The sequence below is a fragment of the Trachemys scripta genome, chromosome 2, assembly GCF_013100865.1.
Source record: "Trachemys scripta elegans isolate TJP31775 chromosome 2, CAS_Tse_1.0, whole genome shotgun sequence".
In the NCBI taxonomy this organism is placed as follows: Eukaryota; Metazoa; Chordata; order Testudines; family Emydidae; genus Trachemys; species Trachemys scripta.
The window spans coordinates 279,708,318-279,727,160 of record NC_048299.1 but is presented as its reverse complement, the minus strand read 5'-3'; the positions used below and the strand labels follow the sequence as shown (position 1 = coordinate 279,727,160).

Sequence of the window (18,843 nt, the reverse complement as noted above, 5' to 3'; positions counted from 1 at the left end):
GACTCAGGGAGAACCAGCCACCAGCCGTGCACAGGGCCCCTTGCACCTGACATGTGGTGGCTTCCATGTTCATTGCCCACTGGGCGGGCTTGTCAGCACCGCCTCCCCCACGTTGCCTGGGGTGGATTGTTTGCTGTGGCCAGAGTGGAGACAGAATAGCGGCCCTGAGAATGCCCGACAGAAGAGCCGATAAAGCGCTGCTGGCCGGGCTGGGCTGGAGAGTCCCGGGATGGAGCAGGGCCGTCCCGTGGCTCAGTACCACAATTCAGCTGCCACCTCCCTGACTCTGAACCCGACTCCTATGGGAGCGGTGGGTGGGGGCTGTCCACACAGGCGACTGACGGAGGGAGGGGCTGCTGGCTGGAAAGCAAGGGTGGATCCCTGAACCGGGGGACGCTTGGACCCCACAATCCAGTGATAACATCGAAGAAATCAGCCCATCCCTGGCCGGGTTGCTGCCAATCATTTATTTATTGAGTTGTTGTCACAGAAAAAAAACCCCAAACTGTTCCACTCAGAACCCCCAGCCGTGTACATGCGTGTGTGTGTGTGTGTGTAAGTGTGTGTGTGTGTGTGTGTCAGGAAACGGCAGCCGAGCGGAGCAGCCGTTTGCAGCACCCCCCGTGCACAGCAATCGACTCCAATACTCCAGTTTATCCAGCCCCACTCAGACCGACTTGTGCGGGTCACACCAATGCAGCCTGGTTGGCTTCTCCCCACGCACTCTGCTGGGTGACTTCTCTCCCCCTCCCCGTCCTCTCTTCACTTGGGCTTCTCCACTCAGAGGAATCAAACTCAAGGGACAGGCTTTGCCGAAGGCTGAGCGCATCCACCCACTCGGAGGGAGGCCTGCTCCAGAGGGGAACATACGTGACTCATTAACCACTTGGCTGCTGCCGTCCTGGTGCCGAGGGCCGAGTCCCCCCAGCGGACAGCGTCCCATTGGAACAATGACACGCCCAAGGACTCCCACGGGGCTTTGCACAAAGAGATCTCAGGGCATCTCACAAAGGTCGGCAGCACTGGCCCAATTCCACAACTGGGCAAACGGAGGCGCCGGCAGCAAAGGGCCTCGGGTGCTGGGTGCCCACTTGAGGCATTTTAAAGGTGCTGAACCCCCCCACTATCCACTGTGCTCAGCCCCTCGAAAGGAGCAGGCTGGAGGGGTCTCAACCTGGATACCAAAAACGGAGGCACCTACGATCAGCGGATGAGTGAAAATTCCAGGGGAGGCAACTCGTGACGTTCACACAGCAGAGAACCGGCAGCCTGCAGCCAAGGGGTCAAAAACACCTATGCAATCCCATGGAAAGGAGCCCACGCCCCTTGTGCTCATGGATCCCAGCCTGCTGTCCTGGTGCTTCCCACCCCATTGGTGCTAACTCTGGGCAGTGCCCCTCCGACCCCTCGCTGCTGCCAAGCAGTAACAGAGCCCGAAAACCTCCGGGCTGTCTAAAAATAGGCTCTGAGGATTGAGAGGGGCTTGCTGGGCCGGCTGCTGCTAACAGATGCCAGGGGCAGCGCAGCCTGGCTAAGTTTAGGGTCCCGCTCGAAAGCTGTCAAGGAGCATTAAGTCCCTGGGAAAAAAGCCTTTTAAGAGGAGGTTTGAGCGGCTCAGCGAGCTCGCGCAGCGATTGGTTTTGGCAGGGCACCCGACCGTGCTCTGTGCTGGGGCAGCAGAGGGTGGTTTCAAACCCCTGGGGCGGGCCGGCACGAGGCCTCGGCCTGCTGGTGTCAATCACACCCGTAAGGCAGCCTGGATCCGTGGTGTGAGCGGCACGTGGGCAGCGTGCTGGGATCCCAAGCCCCCAAACAGGAAACACCCTGGGCCAGGGATCAGCAAAAGCCCAAAGGCTGATGGGACTTTTGCCACCTTGAGGGGGGGCAGGATCGGGCCCATTAAAAGGCACCTGGGTGGGATCAAGTCAGCATTTATTTAGCAACTTGGAGGCGGCTGGAATGGCGGCCCTGGGGGCAGCCCATCGAGCCTTCCCGTCAGCCTGGCTGGACAGACACGAACGGTCTCTGGTTTCCAGGCAGTACTAGGGGCTGGGGCGGAAGCCAGGAGAGCGTGACAAGGGGCATCACAATGCCCACCAGCCCCAGGGGGAGGCCCAAGTCTGCAGCCTGGCCCCCAGAGGTGGGGGAGGGGGATCCGCAGGCCATGGGGTCGAGTGGAGCCCAGGAGTTACCACAGGGGGCTAGCGGGCTTGGGGGGCTGAGCCCCAGCGGGCAGGTCCCGGGGAGACCCTGCCCTTCTCGCTGCGGGGAGCCTGGCTAAAGATTCTCCATCCCCCAGGCACCCATCGACGACCCTCTCCGAAAGCGGGTTATCTGCAGCGCGGTTATGGAACGGCAGAGAGCTTTTTAAACACGGTTATTACGGCAGTTTAAGCTCCTGGTTCCCCAGACTAATCCCGGTTCAGAGCACGCCAGAGATAATCACGCTGCAGCCTCCCTGCAAGCGCCGCTGGGCTCCCATGAGCCCACTCCTCCACCCGGGAGCTCAGCGGAGCCTGCCTAGGCGGGGATCTCTACCAGCACGAAGCACCCCGGGCTGCATGGCGAGAAGCCGACGAGCACAGCAATGGGGCGCGGGGCACAGGCACTTGGCTGGGGGCACTGAGGCTAATCTGGCCAAGTCTCTCCTTCCACTCCCAGCAGCCTCTCACGGCCTCTCCTGCTATGGACAGGCAGGAGGGGCAGGGCAGATTTGTTCTTGGCTTGGTGTGGGGGAGCGGGTTGAGCGGCGGGGTCTTTCCCCACAGTGCTCACCGCTCGGGGAAGGGCAGACACAGTGAGCACCCACCAAGCAATGCAGCAGGCCCTGGGCCCACACCGAATCTGCAGATCCTTAAAATGGGGAGGGGGCAAGGGAGGAAAGGGGCCCTGGGCTGGGGGGTTTGTAGGGCCACAGGTGAAGGAACATGGATTCCGGGTCTGTCCCACCCCGCTCGGCTCTCCAGGGACAGAATCCCAGTGCAGCTCGGCAAGCAGGGGCTCCGTTCACCTCCGGCTTGGCCATCTGCTTGGACCAGAGGGGACAAGAGCCGCTGCTTTTCCGGCTTCCCTTCGGCTCCCACTAGGAGGTGGCTTTCGGAGCTCATGGCCGCCCAGTCCAATCTAGAGCCTTACGTGCAGCCCATGGGGTTCGAGGGCACAGGGCACCCACACCCCTGTTGGAGAAGAGGCCCATGGAGGCCCTTCAAGCAGCCAACCCCGGGGTCGCTTGGCCCAAGTGGCATACATCTGGCTGGGCAGCCAGGGGGTGGGCTGCAGAGAGGGGGCTGGGTGCGATCTGCTCCAGTGAGTGCCAGGGAGGGGCTGTCCTCAGGCTGTTGCGAAGCAGCCAACAGCTGCAGATGGCCAAGCTCTGGGCCAGTCCTTGCTCTGGCCCCAGGGCCGGGCAGCCTCGCTGGCGACGCCCCGGCTCAGGCGCTGCTGTTTGAGCGGATCAGCTGCACCAGCTCGTTGGTGAGGGTGTAGCGCTCGCCCTGCCAGCGGAAGTGGGTGGGGGGCCCGCCGGCGCCCTGGCTGTACTCAAAGCCGGGGCTCAGCTCAAAGGCCAGGGACGATTTCACCAGCCCCACGCCGCCGGCTTTCTGCGAGGCCGGGTGATAGACGCGCCCGTTCTCAGGGAACATCACCAGCTTCTCTGGCTCGAAGCCGACCACCAGCCTGTCTCCGCCGCCGCAGTAGGAGAGCAGCTCCTCGCCCGCCCGGCCCCGCAGCAGGTGGGTGAAGACGATGGGGCGGTCGTCGCAGCGCACGAAGTTGTGCTCTCGGCCGCAGGGGGAGAGGTAGGGGAAGGCGTCCTGGTAGCGCCCGCTCCGGTTCAGCTGCAGTTGTTTGAAGAAGAAAGCGAGGAACTGCTTATCTGCGAAACAGAGAGACACCACACTGGGGTCAGCGGCCAGAGAACTAGATCGGTGCGCTCTGCAAGGCTGAAGCCTGTTTTACCCGACACGCCTCCCCCCATCAGCAAGCGGCTTCGTTAGAAGCCCATATGCCAGGCCAACAAAAGGCACGTTCCCTGCAGGGGCTCGGGAGCACCCTTGGGAACCTCGGCCCGGAGCTCACTCCTGGCTGCAATTCACTCCAGACCCAGCCCAAAGTGCACGCTGAGGAGGACGGAGGCCACGGCTCCCTGGCCTCGCACGGGCCTGCTGACGGATCTGCTCCCGGAGATGCGCTGTTCTGATTCAGGGCGCGTCCTCCTCCCCACTGCCTGGAATTGCAATGCAGTTACAGGCCTTGGAAATTAGCAGAGCTGCACCTGGCCCCTTCCATCTCCAGAGCTCTGGCAGGCTAATCAGGAGGTGGCAGCAGAGCTGCTCCGGGAAACATCACTCCTGATTAATTCCCATCTCTAAACTAGAAGGCCTCCGCATTCATCTCTCTGCTGACCGCACACAGCGCATCTCCAGCTGTCGTCCGACAGGCTGCTACGGGCTGTATGGGGGTAAGGAATCAGCCCTGGCTGTTACCGGCCGCCTCCAGCTCTCCGGACACTCTGCTTCTAGCCCTTCATTGTCGGCATGATCTTTAGAGCCAAGGGGCCCCGTCAGACCTCTCTCCCCGGATGGCTTGAACCTCCTGGGGGCACTCCCCAGTGGCACAGGAGCGGCACAGAGGCCAGCCTGGCATTGAGCATGCCTCTCCTGCCAGACTTCCACTTATCCCCCTAAGTGAGCAAAGCAGGAAAGTGAAACATACAAGATCTGGTCAGTTTCATGGCTTTGCTCTGTGGCCAGGAAGCAGGAAAGCGAAAGGGACAGGAGATCATGTTCTTTGCTCCTCCATTGAATCCCTCTGACGCCTCCCCCTTCCTCGCCACATGAAATCCAAACTCCTTGGCTCTGTTTTCAGCACTGTGCAGAACTGTCTCCTCCTCACCCCCCCCCCGTGTCTCTTTCTGCATCTCCCCCTTTCTTCTCCACTCTTAGGGTGACAGGACACCCCAATATTGGGGGCTTTGTCTTTTATATGCAACATACCCCCTACAAGAAACTAACCGGCTGCTTATGGGGAGGCTGGGGCTGCCTGGGGAGAACCTCGCCAGCTCACAAAAAACCCCCAGTGTTAACCTGAGTGACCACGGCCACCTTGATCACATCCCTCGCACGTTGTGCCCCTCAGCTCGCGTCTTCTCCAATGGAGGTTCTTTGGGGCGGGGCCCTTTTGCCTCGCACATGGTGAGTGCTACAGCAAATGAGCCACGCACTCATTAACAGGCGAGAGGGCACCAGCATCGCCCCCCGGGCACAGCCCTGCTCCATCTGCCAGAGTCTAGTTCTCATTTGCTTTTAAATCGATTGCCAAGATCTCACACATTCCTGAAAACCGACACAAAGGATTGTTTAAAAACGGGAAGCCCCAGAGGTCAGTGCACGCGGGGCTGGAAATATTCCCCGCAGGGTTTAACAGGGTGCAACCCCTCATGAGAGAGAAGAGTTCTCGAGGGTGGTGCAAGGGGATAAGAGAAGACATATGGGCCAGTCATTATTTAGTGTACGTATTACAATGGCAGCCAGAGGCCTAGATTGGACTCAAGTTGGGTTTGGGGCTGAACATGTGATACAAGAAGACAGTTGCTTCCTTGAGGAATTTACAATCTAAAAAGGCAAGTGATGCACCGAGGGGAGGAGAGAGGACTATAGAGGTCTATGCCCAGCTCCGCCACTGAGATGCTGCATGACCTTGGGAAAGTCTCTTAATGGCTCTCTGGCTCAGTTAACCAACAGGGGCAAGGACACTGACCCACATGACAGGACTTCAGTTGTGTGTGTGTGTACAGAGAGGGCTTTGGCTGGAACAGAGCAATGAACCTCAGAGAATTACAACAACTAAAAGCAAGGGGATGACATTGATCTGTCTAGGTTCTTCAGTACTACTGGGATGAAGGCCAGTCATGAGAGTGCCTTACAAGCAGCCATTCGTTAACCCTCTCCTCCTGCCCCCGTCATGTACGGGAGTGCAGTTACCTCCATTTTACAAACGGGGGAGTGACACGCAGAGAATCTAAAGGACTGGTCCAGTGACACAGCGACGCAGTCGCATGCCTTAGCCACCAGCCCCTCCTTCCTGAACAGAAGCGCTTCCTCCCAGCAAGGCCTGTTGAACCGTGGAACAGTTGCCCAAAGGAAGGAGTTTGGGACATTTAGAACTGGGCGAAGTGCTGGTGAATCGACAGGGACTGATCTTGCTGTGGCCCGTGGGGAATGGGCTGAAGGAAACCTAACAGGACGCCCGAATCCTAGGACGAGATGCAAGTCGCCCTGTTTTCCAAGTCGCTTGCTGAAACCTACGTGCTGCCTACCCATGCTTCCCAAGAACTCCGGCCAGATTCCCCTCTCAATTTCCCCCACAGACATCCAGAGTAACGCCAGGGCCCTCAACAGAGTCACGCCAGAGATCTACACCAGCACAACCAAGCTCCGACGGTAGCTCAGGGAAGTGCGCGCGCAAAGGAGGGGTGACAGCAAGTCACACTGGCAGGCAGGCAAGCCGGGGGACTCGCCTCTGGCTGATCACGGGGAAGAAGCTGATTTTGGCCAGGGAACGTTTGCCCATTCCACACCCCCTACTGCTGCCGGGCTGTTCCCGGAGTGAAGCCCCACGCCAACGCTGGCCAGCTTTGCCGCTCACGGATCTTTCAAGGGGCACAAGCTCCCGAGATGCATTTTCAGGTTAGTTTTATGTAACAAAGATAATGCAGTAATAAATGTCACAGCTGCCTGTTTGCCAAGTGAATCGTGGCCTACAGCAATTAGGCATTCACAAATCACCTTTAAAATACTCTTTAGCAGCAAGGCTGCCTCTGCACCGACGGGGCCAGCTACAGCTGCCGAGAGCTTATGGGAAACCTGCAGCGCAGGGAGAAGTCATTTGGCAAAAGCAAATTACTTCCCAGTACTTATTAGCTTACACCCTGCTGGGTGGATCCATTTTTGTTAGCTAATGGTGTTTTTATTCCTTTGTTTTGCCTGGCCTCCTTTATCAAGCCATTTAACAGCATTCTTTCAGAGCAGCGCCAGGAAGGAGGTGGACATATTGTGGCTGATCGTTCACCTAAAATACAGCGAGGGGAAGTCAACAGTAGCCACTCGCCCTCTACTGCCTCTCTCGATCAGTGACCTGGAGAGAGTGAAACGGGCAGAAGGCTCGGAGGTTTTAACAGGCAGGGGAGAAGGGAACAGAAGTTATTAAAAGCAAGAGCTGAATCCCTGTAATTGTGCAAACGAAATAAACACGCAAAAGGCCTTGTGCTGTCTTTGCTGGAGAATCTGCTGCTGGAGAAAGACTGAATTGCAAACAGTTTTTAAAGGAACATGGACTGAAATGGAGCTGGAGCGCCAGAAAGATGGCGCCAGGGGAGGGGGAAGTCCTAGATGCTAGACAGGCTAGCGGTGCCTGCATCCAGGAGACCCTGGGCTTTGGCAGCAGTGGGACAGACCTATCCGCTCCCCCAGATCTTGCACTAAGCAGGGTTAGGCCAGGCCAAACTCTGGGATGGGAGATTTCCGAGGAACATGTCGATGTGACAGGAAGTGGTGCTGATTCAGTAGCCAGCACTTCCCCGTCTGACTCAGCAATGACCCACCATCCCATCATGGCGCTAGGGGCGTTGTGCTGCGAGGAGCAGGGTGTGTGACTCAATAAGGGGTACTGCCCCCCCACAAGTCAGTCTGCCCTGTTAACAGCTGCTGCATTTGTTAAAGGTGAAGCAATTCCTAAATAGCCTTCTCTACCCTCCCAGGGGCTGCTACATCTCCATGTTGGGGAAGCCCTTTGCATCTGCAGCTCTTGAGACCCTACAGACAGTGAGCAATGCCCCACAGCCGTTCTGGGGAAACCGAGGCGCAGCTGGGTGAAGCCTGGCTTTCACCTGTGCTCATTAGGAAGCAGCCCGCACAGTGAAAGGGGTCGGGGTGAATGGCCAAGACCAGGCCGCTCTCACCCTGCTATGGAGCAAGACCGGAGGGCTGCAGGTGCCCGGGGAAGCCCGTGTGCCATCGTAGTGAGATCAGGCCCCTCTAGATAGGGCACTGGACGGGATTCAGGAGACCTGGACTCTATTCCTGGCTCTGCCACTGATCTACCGGGTGACCCTGGCCAACTCACTGCCCCTCCTTGGGCCTCAGTTTCCCCATCTGTCACATGAGGATAATGATGCTCAGCTCCTTTGAAAAGCGCTTTAGGCTCTGCTGCTGAGAGGCGCCGTGCAAGAGCTGGGTATTGTTAGGTACAGTGTGTTTCCAGCAGCCTTGTAGCTGCCTCTCACTGGGCTTAGCCGCACCTGGAGCTGTGAAAAGGGTCCAGCCTGGCACAGGGGGTGGAGAGGGGGGAGCCCTGGAACCAGAACAGGGGTTTCCCCATTTGTTTGATCCCAGTGGGGTGGGGAGGGAGACACGCAGACTGACCCGGCACACCCAGTGCTGCCTTACTGTTCCCAACACTGGCGAGTTCCGGCATGCGCCAGGCGGCTCGGCTCACGAGGGAACGTCGCACGCTGGGGTCTGTCCCCCTCTAAGTCGAGGCACAGGCAACGGTGACCTCATGTGGCTCTGGGGGAGGGAGACTCAGAGGAGAGTCATAGACTCATAGACTCTAAGGTCAGAAGGGACCATTATGATCATCTAGTCTGACCTCCCGCATGATGCGGGCCACAAAAGCTGACCCACCCACTCCTGGAATAATTCTCTCCCTTGACTCAGCTGTTGAAGTCCCCAAATCATGATTTAAAGACTTCAAATCGCAGAGAATCCTCCAGCAAGCGACCCCTGCCCCATGCTGCGGAGGAAGGCGAAAAACCTCCAGGGCCTCTGCCAATCTACCCTGGAGGAAAATTCCTTCCCAACCCCAAATACGGCGATCAGCTGAACCCCGAGCATGCGGGCAAGATTCTCTAGCCAGACCTCTGGAAAAAGTTCTCTGTAGTAACTTTTAATATCCCATCATTGACCATTGTTACTAATTACCAGCGATGGCACGTTATTGACCTATTGACTAAAATCACGTTATCCCATCAAACCATCCCCTCCATAAACTTATCAAGCTTAATCGAGTCATTTGTAGCTTCGAGGCCTGAGGTTCACATCCCAGTGCTGTGGAAACCATCCCCGTGTCCTGCCCTCAGTACCAGACAGCAGCTGCTGGAACCTCAGTGAATGGCACCATTGAGCTCCTGCCGTTTTCAGTCACTTGAAGATAAGGGCCCAAACCTGTCCCCGTGTAAGTCGATGGTCACCACAGGGATGAATTTGGTCCAGAGCCTTTAAATGCATGGTGGGTCATAAACTTTGCTAGAGGAGTCACTCCTCTCACACCGAGGTGCTGGAACTAGGGGGGCTGGGGGGGCTGCAGCACCCCTGGCTTAAAGTGGTTTCCATCATATACAGGGTTTACAGCAGGGGACGGCAAACTACGGCCCGGGGGCCGCATCCGGCCCTTCAGACGTTTTAATCCGGCTCTCGAGCTCCTGCCGGGGAGCGGGGTCCAGGGCCTGCCCCACTCCGCACAGCTCCTGGAAGCAGTGGCATGTCCCCCCTCTGGCTCTTTTGCGTTGGGGCAGCCATGGGGCTCTGCACGCTGCCCCCACCCCAAGCGCCGCCGCCCCCGCAGCTGCCACTGGCCAGGAACTGCGGCCAATAGGAGCTACAGGGGCGGCGCCTGCGGACAGGGCAGCGCACAGCAGAGCCGCCTGGCCGCACTTCTGCATAGGAGCCAGAGGGGGGACATGCCGCTGCTTCCAGGAGCTGTTTGAAGTAAGCGCCGCCCAGAGCCTGCACCCGACTCCCTCCCACACCCCAACCCTCTGCCACAACCCTGATCCCCCTCCCACCTTCTGAACTCCTTGGTCCCAGCCCGGAGCACCCTCCTGCAACCCCAACCCCACCCCAGAGCCCTCACCCCCATCCCCCTGTCCCAGCCCAGAGCCCCCACCCGCACCCTGAACTCACTTCTGGCCCCACCCCAGAGCCCACACCCCCAGCCTGAGCCCTCACCCTCACCCCCTCCCACACCCCAACCCCAATTTCATGAGCATTCATGGCCCACCATACAGTTTCCATATCCAGATGTGGCCCTCGGGCCAAAAAGTTTGCCCACCCCTGGTTTACAGTTTGGTTCAATGGCACTTGGCACCCCCACTATACAAACTGTTCCAGCCCCCTACTCCACGAGCAGAAGAAACGTGACCCCTCAGGCCAGCGAGGATGAGAGGAGCCTTGTGGAAGCGAGGCAGCTCTGACTAGCGGATGTGCAGATTTCAGGGAGTCCAGTTTACAGCACAGTTCTCCTCTGAAAATCAACCCCCGAAGGCCTGGGGCCGGGTCGCAGTTAATCTGATCAGATATGCTCAGGTCACGGGAGGATTTTCTAATGGTCAGCCCCAAACTCCCCCAGGATCTGAGAGTCGAGCTGGGTTTTATCTGGGTCACACCCCATCAAAGCCGTCCCTAGGGTATGGGGAAATCGTGGCATCGCTTTGGGGGACCCCGCGGGTCGGTGCGATTGGCCAGCGCACATGGGCGGCACATGAACCGCTGGCTGGGGAGGTTACCCCCAGCCCCACCCTGTCCACACGAGGGAGAGCACGCCGGAAGGGAGAGCGCACGGCAGCACCGCAGCAGCCTCCCCAGCCCTGGGAAGGCAGGTGGTGTGGCCCCAGCCCCTGGAGCCCAGCGGCAACGCTGAAGCGGGGCTTTGGGGGGGCAGAGCCACGTCTGGCTGTTTGGAGAGGCACCGCCTCCCCTACCCGCCGCAGTCTGTCCCAGAAGTGACGGGTTGGTCCTGGAAGTGATGGATTTGTCACTTCCTCCCTCGGCCCCACAGCCCCCTAGGGATGGCCCCGCACCCCATCATCAGTAATAAAAGGTTGGAAGGCAGATCTGGCCTGCAGCGACACCTCTGTAACCCTCCTGCCACCAGCGAACATGCACGGGGGCCGCTGATTGAAACTTAGCAAACAATCCTATTGATGGTGTGGTTGGGGACACTGATTGTCCAAAGGCATGTTCTGATTGGCCAGCTGATGTCCGTTCAGGTGATGTCACAGCCACGGACCAATCAGAACTGCTGTAACCTCACTGCCCACCAGAAGAGCAGAATCCCTGTGCCTAGTGCAGTGGAATTGCTGATACTTTCGAAGTGCAAAGCTGCATTCCCATTCTCCTGTTGTTCCCTCTTATCCTTCCACTAGGTTACGGACCTTGTGCAGTAACTGGAGTTCTTCGAGACACGTGTCCCTATGGATGCCCCACTTCAGGCGTGCAGGGGCCTTCGACAACAACGAGGAGTCCGGTGGCACCTTAAAGACTAACCTTCGGGCAGAGCTTTTCGGTAGCGGTGTCTGTTCGGCCCACACATGCACCCTATACACCCTTGCGCTCACCCCAAGCAGCATTCCATCCCCTTACTGCTCTCTCTTCTCTGGTCACTCAAAACGACTTGTCGTGGCAACGGATACACTGCACAAAGTTCCCTGCCCTATTTAAAAGGATGCTGGGGTTTTTGTATGAGCCGCTGTCACAGCAGCATGACATTAATGAATCTACCCTCAGAGCCCGCCCCCGGGAAGGCTTAATTAAATTCTAAATCTAATCACAGGCAGTCACTCGAGCGGGGTGTGCGAGCAGCCAGTGCATTTGTCTGCGTGTTCAAAGGCTGCTACTCAGGAACAGTGCAAAGCGCACAGGGAATTACAAGTGCTTAGTGTGAACAGCGCCCTCCTCTGGGGAATTCGCTTCACATTAGGAGCTCAAGCTTCACCCAGACCTCGCGCCCAGCGGCGAAAAGTTCAGTGGTTGATCTGCCAAGTGAGGGGTTGGGGGATAAGCATTGCCTGCAAAAAAAAAGACTACAGGTCCCAGCATTCAACGCTCCATCTTGACCTGAGCAGAAGGCAGATGAAGACTCAGCATTGCATGCTGGGACCTGTAGTCTCTGTGGCTGCAGAGCTGTATTTAAAGTTGCGGGGGGCTGCAGTTTGCTCTGTTCTGCGGGGGAAGGTTTAGGACTCAGGACTATGCTAGTTCCCCCTCCCCGAACTCTGATTGTTAAGAAGTGGGGAAGCCGACGTAATGGCCGGCAAACACAGCAAGGGGGGGCTGACAGGCAGCCCATTCAGAAGAGCGCCAGGCCCCGGCGGGCTCACAACAAGCCTAGGGAGCCGTGTTGCCAAGTGGTGGCAGTGGCAGGCCAAGCAGGGCCATTGGCGGGAAGCGGCTCAGGGGACTTAGAGTCTAAATCCCAGGTTTCAGCTCATGTGAAAGTAGCAGTGGATCTTAAAGCCCCATTTAAGGTTTAACTGGCCATTTGCTGTAGCCTCGGAGGAGGGGGTGGGGTTATTGTGGGGGGTGGCAGATTAACAGGGACCTGCTATGAGGGAACATGGCACCGTGGCGTGACGGGCTTCACTGACCCGAACCCCTCTGTGCTCATCCAGGCTACGAGGGGCGAGACCTGCCATCAAGGCAACCTCCCGTTGAACCCGTTTAAATCACGTTCTCTCCTCGCCCGCTGTCCCGGGCCCAGCCGGCTGCTGGTACAGGGGAGCAGGGATTTCCCCACGGCTGAACTGCTCTACTAACACGCGGGTCCAGCTGTCACCCAGCTGTGGCTTTCGGAGCCCGAGTAAGGATTACAATCGCACACGCAGCTCTCGAAAACCAGCACCTGAGAAGGGGGTGAGTGCGGCTCCGGAGGAAGCTCAAAATCCTGCAGAGAAGCTAAGTGAGGGGATTTTAGGACTCATCTCCAGGCTTAGCCCGTGGGGCTCTCCCAGCCGGGCCGCCCCCTCCTGTCCCTGCAAAGGGGTGCGCTGGTGAATAACCGCAGCAGCGAGCGCGGAGGAAGTCAGCGGAGGAGTCCTGCAGGCAGACCCCAGAATAACGCCCTCCTGCGAGCAGCAAGGGAGATTGTGTTTCTGCAGTGGGTGGGACCCACGGGTGATTAGCGGCGGGGCTGGAGAACTTAGCTGAGTTATATCCCTCACCCCACAGCTCCTGCAGCACAAGCCGCACCAGCCTGTCTCCATGCCTAGGAAGTGCAGCAGAATACAGACTTACCCGTGATAGCCTGGGACACGTTCACACCCGCGCAGCAGTAGTAGCCTTACAGCCACTAGAGGGCAACACACTCACCCAACAAACGGGTCTGCCGGATTCCAGCCAGCAGAGCGCAGCGGTGGCCAGAGATCCTGGGAGGACAAAGTGCACTCGGGAGCCGCTTGGGCCATTCCAAGCACTGCCTGGTATCATCACAACCACGGCTGAGACTCCAGAGAGCAGCTAGGAGAAGGCGCTGAGCCAGACGGCACCGCGAGGTTCAGCACACCCCTCTCCACGCCTCCCTCTAGTCAGGAGAGACCCCGCCCCAGAGTGGTGTGAAAGGGAGCACATGGGGCCCAGCTGATCAATTGCGCTTTCGATAGCATGGCATCTCCTAGCACCGTGCTAGGGCAGTAGGGCCAACGCTGACTCAGAGGGGAGAGCGCCCCCACTCGGCCCCCCATCCTGCTCCCTGCAGCACAGCAAACCCGAGTGCTTCACTGGAGCACTGGGGTCTGCCCCGCCCAGAGGGGAGAGCACCGCTATAGGTCCCATCAGATAAGTGACAATTCTGAGGAGCGAGAACTCCCTACGGATTCACCGTCTCTACGTCCTGTGGCACAGGAGATTTCCCCCACCGGTCTCCCATCCAAACGCTGAGCCAGCCCAATCCTGCTTAGCTTGCGAGAGCCAAGTTCCCAGACGGGGGAAGAGAAATCATACCCTCACTGGAGAAGGGACAAGGCAGAGCAGAATCGGGGCGTGTGGGGAAGGGACGGCGTTACCTTTAAAACAGGTGATGAAGTTCTTCACTTTGGCATCGTCCAGGAAAAGCTGCAAAACAAGGCAAGAGGGGGGACAGTGAAGATCAACCTGCCAGAGCACAGAGGGGGCTCCCTTAGAGGACCGTGCCCCAGGGGCCAAGGGAGACATTTCAGAGCCGTGCGTCTGCGGCTCCAGGAGTCCACGGCCCAACTATCCTACACAATGTCATGGGCAAAGCATGGTCCGTGCAGCTCTGCAGCTGCCCTTTGATCACGATGGAGAACGGCAGGCAGAGACCTGCAGTCTCCGTGAGCCAGATCTCTGGGTTAAAGAGGATGATGCTACAAGGGCTCCATATGTCACAAATTAGGTGTGACCTACTGGCCCTTGCCACATTGCCAACACGCGCCTGGGTGGGACATTGCCTCTGCTTTGGAGCAACGGCTCCACGTTGTCGCCACCTCCCATCAATGATCCCAACTGGCGCTGCTGAAACACACGGCCAGCCAGGCGCCCCCTCCCCAGCTGCAGGGAACGAGTCACTCACTGGAGTCGCAAGGAGTTTCCTGTATCCTCTGGGGTTGTGAAGAGAACTGGGCCTCTGATGTTCCGGCCATGCAGCCGTCCCCTCCCCCGGGTCTTCTTTCTATCAGTGGGAACTAACCAACGGCCTGATTTTCAGATGTGCTGAGCACCTGCGGCTCCCACTGAAATCAGTGGGTCCTCTGGGCACTCAGCCTCGTTGAGAATGAGGCCGTCCATCCCTGCTCCCCACAGCAGAAAGGGGCGATTCTGCAACAGCCACAAACAGCCCCAAAGCCTGAATTCGCAGGATGGTTAATGTACAGAGCAGGCCGATACACCTCAGCACTGCGGATGCTTCTTTAGCACTAATTACAACTCCTAATCTCTCTCGCTATGACTAATTCACCATTAATGCAATATGCGGGTAATGCAGGAAAAACGATCAGTTGATGCTAACGGATTAGAGAGGCACAAACAGCCCGGAGGGCTGGAAGAGGGCCAGATGGTATTTCCCGAGCCCAGAAACAGACCGTTTCATGGGTCTGATGCTTCCCAGGATTGAGATCTCACATGGAGCTTATTGAGAAGTTTCCCTTGGCTTTGAGAGCAGGCCAGCCTGCTGACCCTACAGCTAGCACGCTGCTATCCTGCCTGGGAAACCCAGCCTCGATCCCCTCTGCTCCTGGCAGTGATGCTGCATGGACGGTGCCCTCAGCCCGGCAAGCAAGGGGAGTGACAGCAGTTTGCTCAGCACCCATCTGCCTGGCTGCTTTAGGGGTGGCATTAATGGAGGCTGGGAGGCGTTCCCGCAACGCTGCCCGAATCAGAGGAGAGCAGACGGGGGCAGAGGGGAGCTGCTCTTGGCTCCAAGGACCCAGGAATCCCCCCAAGAGAAACAAGGAATAGATTCCATCTGCCTCCTGGCGGAGAGGAGTCTGCTCCCCAGGGTTTGTCCATAGTTCGTACGCAGCGTAACTAACCCAGGCACAGACATCCGCCAGATCACAGGCTGCTACTGCTTGGCCTAGGAGAGTAACCCCATTAGCTGGGAGTCCGTAGCAGGCGGCTATAGTCACTGGAGCTGGCTGCTAGAGGGGGACAGGTCACAGGCACCTCGCTAGTGTATTGCAATAGCCTCTTAGCCAAGTGCATCTCCCCACCAGCCTGACCTGTATTTGAACCTGACAGCAACCACCTCCCTGGGGTCGCGTAGCTCAGCAAAGCTACCCCCCCACATGCTACCGACTGATGTCGCCGCCATCTTTCAGGCTAGAACGGACACAGCCTCGCCTCTCCCAAACCCCTGGCTTTTGGGGCTGTGCCATCCCCACTTCCCCCTTGGGTCATGGCAGGGATCATGCTGCGCTTACAGTCACCATATTTGAGGACTTTGGCACAGTAATGTGCATTTTTAGCTTTTTGGCACCATCTGGTGGCACAACTGGGGAACTGTCACTTTAAGCCAACTGCACAATCCAGATAAAAAATCATCCAACACAACAACAAAAAGTGGAACCAACTACAACAAACTTCACAACTCACAGAACACCACCCTGGGAGGCTCCATGGCACTCCATGACACACCAACATCATCAGTTTATCATGACGACCCCTAACCGGAGTTGAATTCTCTGTCCTCTGCAAGGGACTGAACGAACCTGATACCATACGAACATGTGGAGAGCTAGAAGAAATCTTTTGCTACCTCCGCCTCCAAGAATTATTTCACAACAATGATGACACCACCCTCAACTACTCTGCCAGAACAACAGATGCAAAACCTGTTGACACCTCCTCTGCTACGATGTTCAATACCCCCCACAACACACCTTTCAAGATCCATGGGTCCTACACATGCCTGTCACAACATGTGCTGTACCTCATCCAGCGCATTAAATCCCCCATAATAACTATGCGGCTGAAACCAGACAAGCACTACGCTCTCAAATGAATTCACACAGGAAAATGATAAAAGACAAAAGCACCGTATCAACTGTGGGTGAACACTTTCCACAAAGCAATTGCTCTACATCTGCCCTCTCAGTTCTCATCCTCCCAGGAAACCGGCACAACACCTTCAAAAGACAAGCCTCCGAGCTTAAATTCCTAACTTTGCTAGACACTAAAAATCGTGATCTTAATAAAGACACTGGATTTATGGCTTCTTACAACAATCAATAACCCAATAACTCCCTTTTTTTGTTCTATGACCGGAAGGGTGTTAATGGGCCACTTCATCTTGAAACAACCTGGTCCAGCTTGTATTTAGCTGTGACACGCTGGGTATGTCTACACTGCCATTAAAAACCCGGGCTGGCCTGTGCCGGCTGACTGGGGCTCTGGCTAAGGGGCAGTTTAATTGCACATTAGGTGTTCGGGCTAGGGCTGGAGCCTGGGCTCTAGGAACCTGCGAGGTGGGAGGATCCCAGAGGGCTGCAGCGTCTATCATAATTAAATAGCCCCTTAGCCCAAGTCAGCCAGCACAGGCTTGCCATGGGTGTCTAATTGCAGTGCAGACATACCCTCTGACGGCCTTCCCCAGACCTGCCGAAGGGCTCTGTGCAGTTCAAAAGCTTGTCACTCTCACCAACACAAGTTGGTCCAATAAAAGATATTACCTCACCCCCCGTGTCTCTCTGATCTCCTGGGACCAACACAGCCACAATACTGCACACAATCCAGACTCAGTCGCCGCCTGAAGACCAAGAACCAGAGCACAACACAGCTGCCTACGAATTTACTGAGGGCTGGGAGTGGGGCCTATGGACCCAACACCTGTCTGCCCTGCAAACTCCCTCCCTTCCCTCCCCACCTGGGAGCCAAACCGCAAGCTGGGGTCTTCCCACCGCTAACATCACATTGTCAAAAGCAACAGAGAGTCTTGTGGCACCTTACAGACTAACAGATGCACTGGAGCATGAGCTTTCGTGGGTGAATCCCCACTTCGTCGGACGAAAGCTCACGCTCCAATACGTGTGTTGGTCTGTAAGGTGTCACAGGACTCTCTGTTGCTTTTAGATCCAGACTAACACGGCTACCCCTCTGCTACCTGATCACATCGTCAGTGGTAGTTTTTAAGCATGGACCAAAAAAGGGAGTTTTTAGCAACAGTCTGTGGCTGCAGAATCTGGGCGTCCTGCTGATGACACAAGAGGCGGAATAGGCTCTAATTTGCTCCCCTGTATTTATGTCCGTGCCTGTCAAGGCAAGAGACTTAACTCAGATGCAGGGCAAGGGGTGAAGAGGCCATTTTTAGAGACAACGCAGCCTAGCGCTCCTGTAGAGGTAGAGCTGGAAGGAGGACACCGGGCTCTCCCTGTCTGGAGGCTGGGCACCAAGTAGCTGATCTCACCTTACTGCGACGGGCAAACTTCATTTTGTGCCCAGCTACCCCTTGTCCCACATAATGAGGCTGGACAGGTTTTTGTTTTTTTTTTATAATTTCAACTGATAATATCCATGTTCATTAACAAACTTTTATCAATTTCAATGTTCACAGCTGTGTAAAGTTATGGGCTTTAAGTATTTTTTCCATTTTTATCAATGTAAATTTTCACATTTGTGGGAAACTGTTGGGGTGGGGGGTGTCAGACAATTACTTAACGACAGTAGACATTGAGATTCAAATAGCTAAATCTTTGTAAATGTGAAAACACAAATTGTCAACCTCACACGTGAACAGCCTCAAATCAAACCCTGGTATGTTCTCAAGCAGGATTTCTCTTAGCTGTAAATTTCGGTCATGACGGGTGGAAATATTTTGTGGGTGCCTGAGTGTTTGCTGGAATCAACATTTACCAATAAAAAGCGAATCCTTCCAAGCCACCCGGCCCTGGCGGTCCATGCAGTTACTGCTCCGCTAGTGACTAGGAACTAGCCATTGCCAACTCTCATCAGTTTGTCATGAGTCTCATGATAATTATTGTTTCCCTTAAAGCCCCAGCTCCTGGAGTCAAGTGGGTATGTGATGTTTTTTGCCGTCATTCTTAAAGGAAAAGTAAGTTTCTAGCCCTAGTGGCGTGGAGACAGCTTCCAAACCTGACCCCAGTGCACCCTAAAGGCTCAACAAACAGAAGGCAAATAAAAAGAAACCCAAATCCAGTATTTTTACATCACCTCATGATTTTTGGTGAGCCTGACTCATGATTTTGAACACCTGGGGCTGGCAATGCTGCCTGGCAGAAATGGGGGGCTGCCCACGCTGGCCCCCGGCTGGGTTTGCTGTGGCTGCCAAGCTCCACTATCAGCTCTTGGCCCACGGGGGGAGGTGGCAGCATTTCCCATGGCCTCTCCCCGGGCCCCTTCTCCCACAGCCCCTCTCCTCTCCCCAGAGCCCCATAGCCCCCCGCCCAGTGCCCCCAGCCCCGCACCCAGCAACCCCGGCCAGCCCCGAGCCCCTGGTCTGCCCGGCCCCTCGCGCCCGTCACCGGGGCCTCTGATCGCCCCCCCCCCCCCCCCCCCCCCCGCCCCCCCCCCCCCCCCCCCCCCCCCCCCCCCCCCC

At 56.9% G+C, this 18,843-nt stretch overlaps 1 protein-coding gene across 1 annotated transcript in view; it reads right to left on the bottom strand.

Annotated features, from left to right (window-relative positions):
• Positions 1-447: 447 nt before the first annotated feature.
• C2H8orf82 (chromosome 2 C8orf82 homolog) overlaps positions 448-18,843 on the bottom strand; it is an 18,743-nt gene continuing 347 nt past the window's right edge. Inside the window, exons 2-3 of the mRNA XM_034763743.1 lie at positions 13,838-13,886; positions 448-3,877 (exon numbers count right to left, since the gene is read on the bottom strand). Coding sequence (XP_034619634.1) covers positions 3,432-3,877; positions 13,838-13,886 — 495 coding nt within the window. The 3' untranslated portion in view covers positions 448-3,431. The remainder of the gene's footprint in view (positions 3,878-13,837; positions 13,887-18,843) is intronic.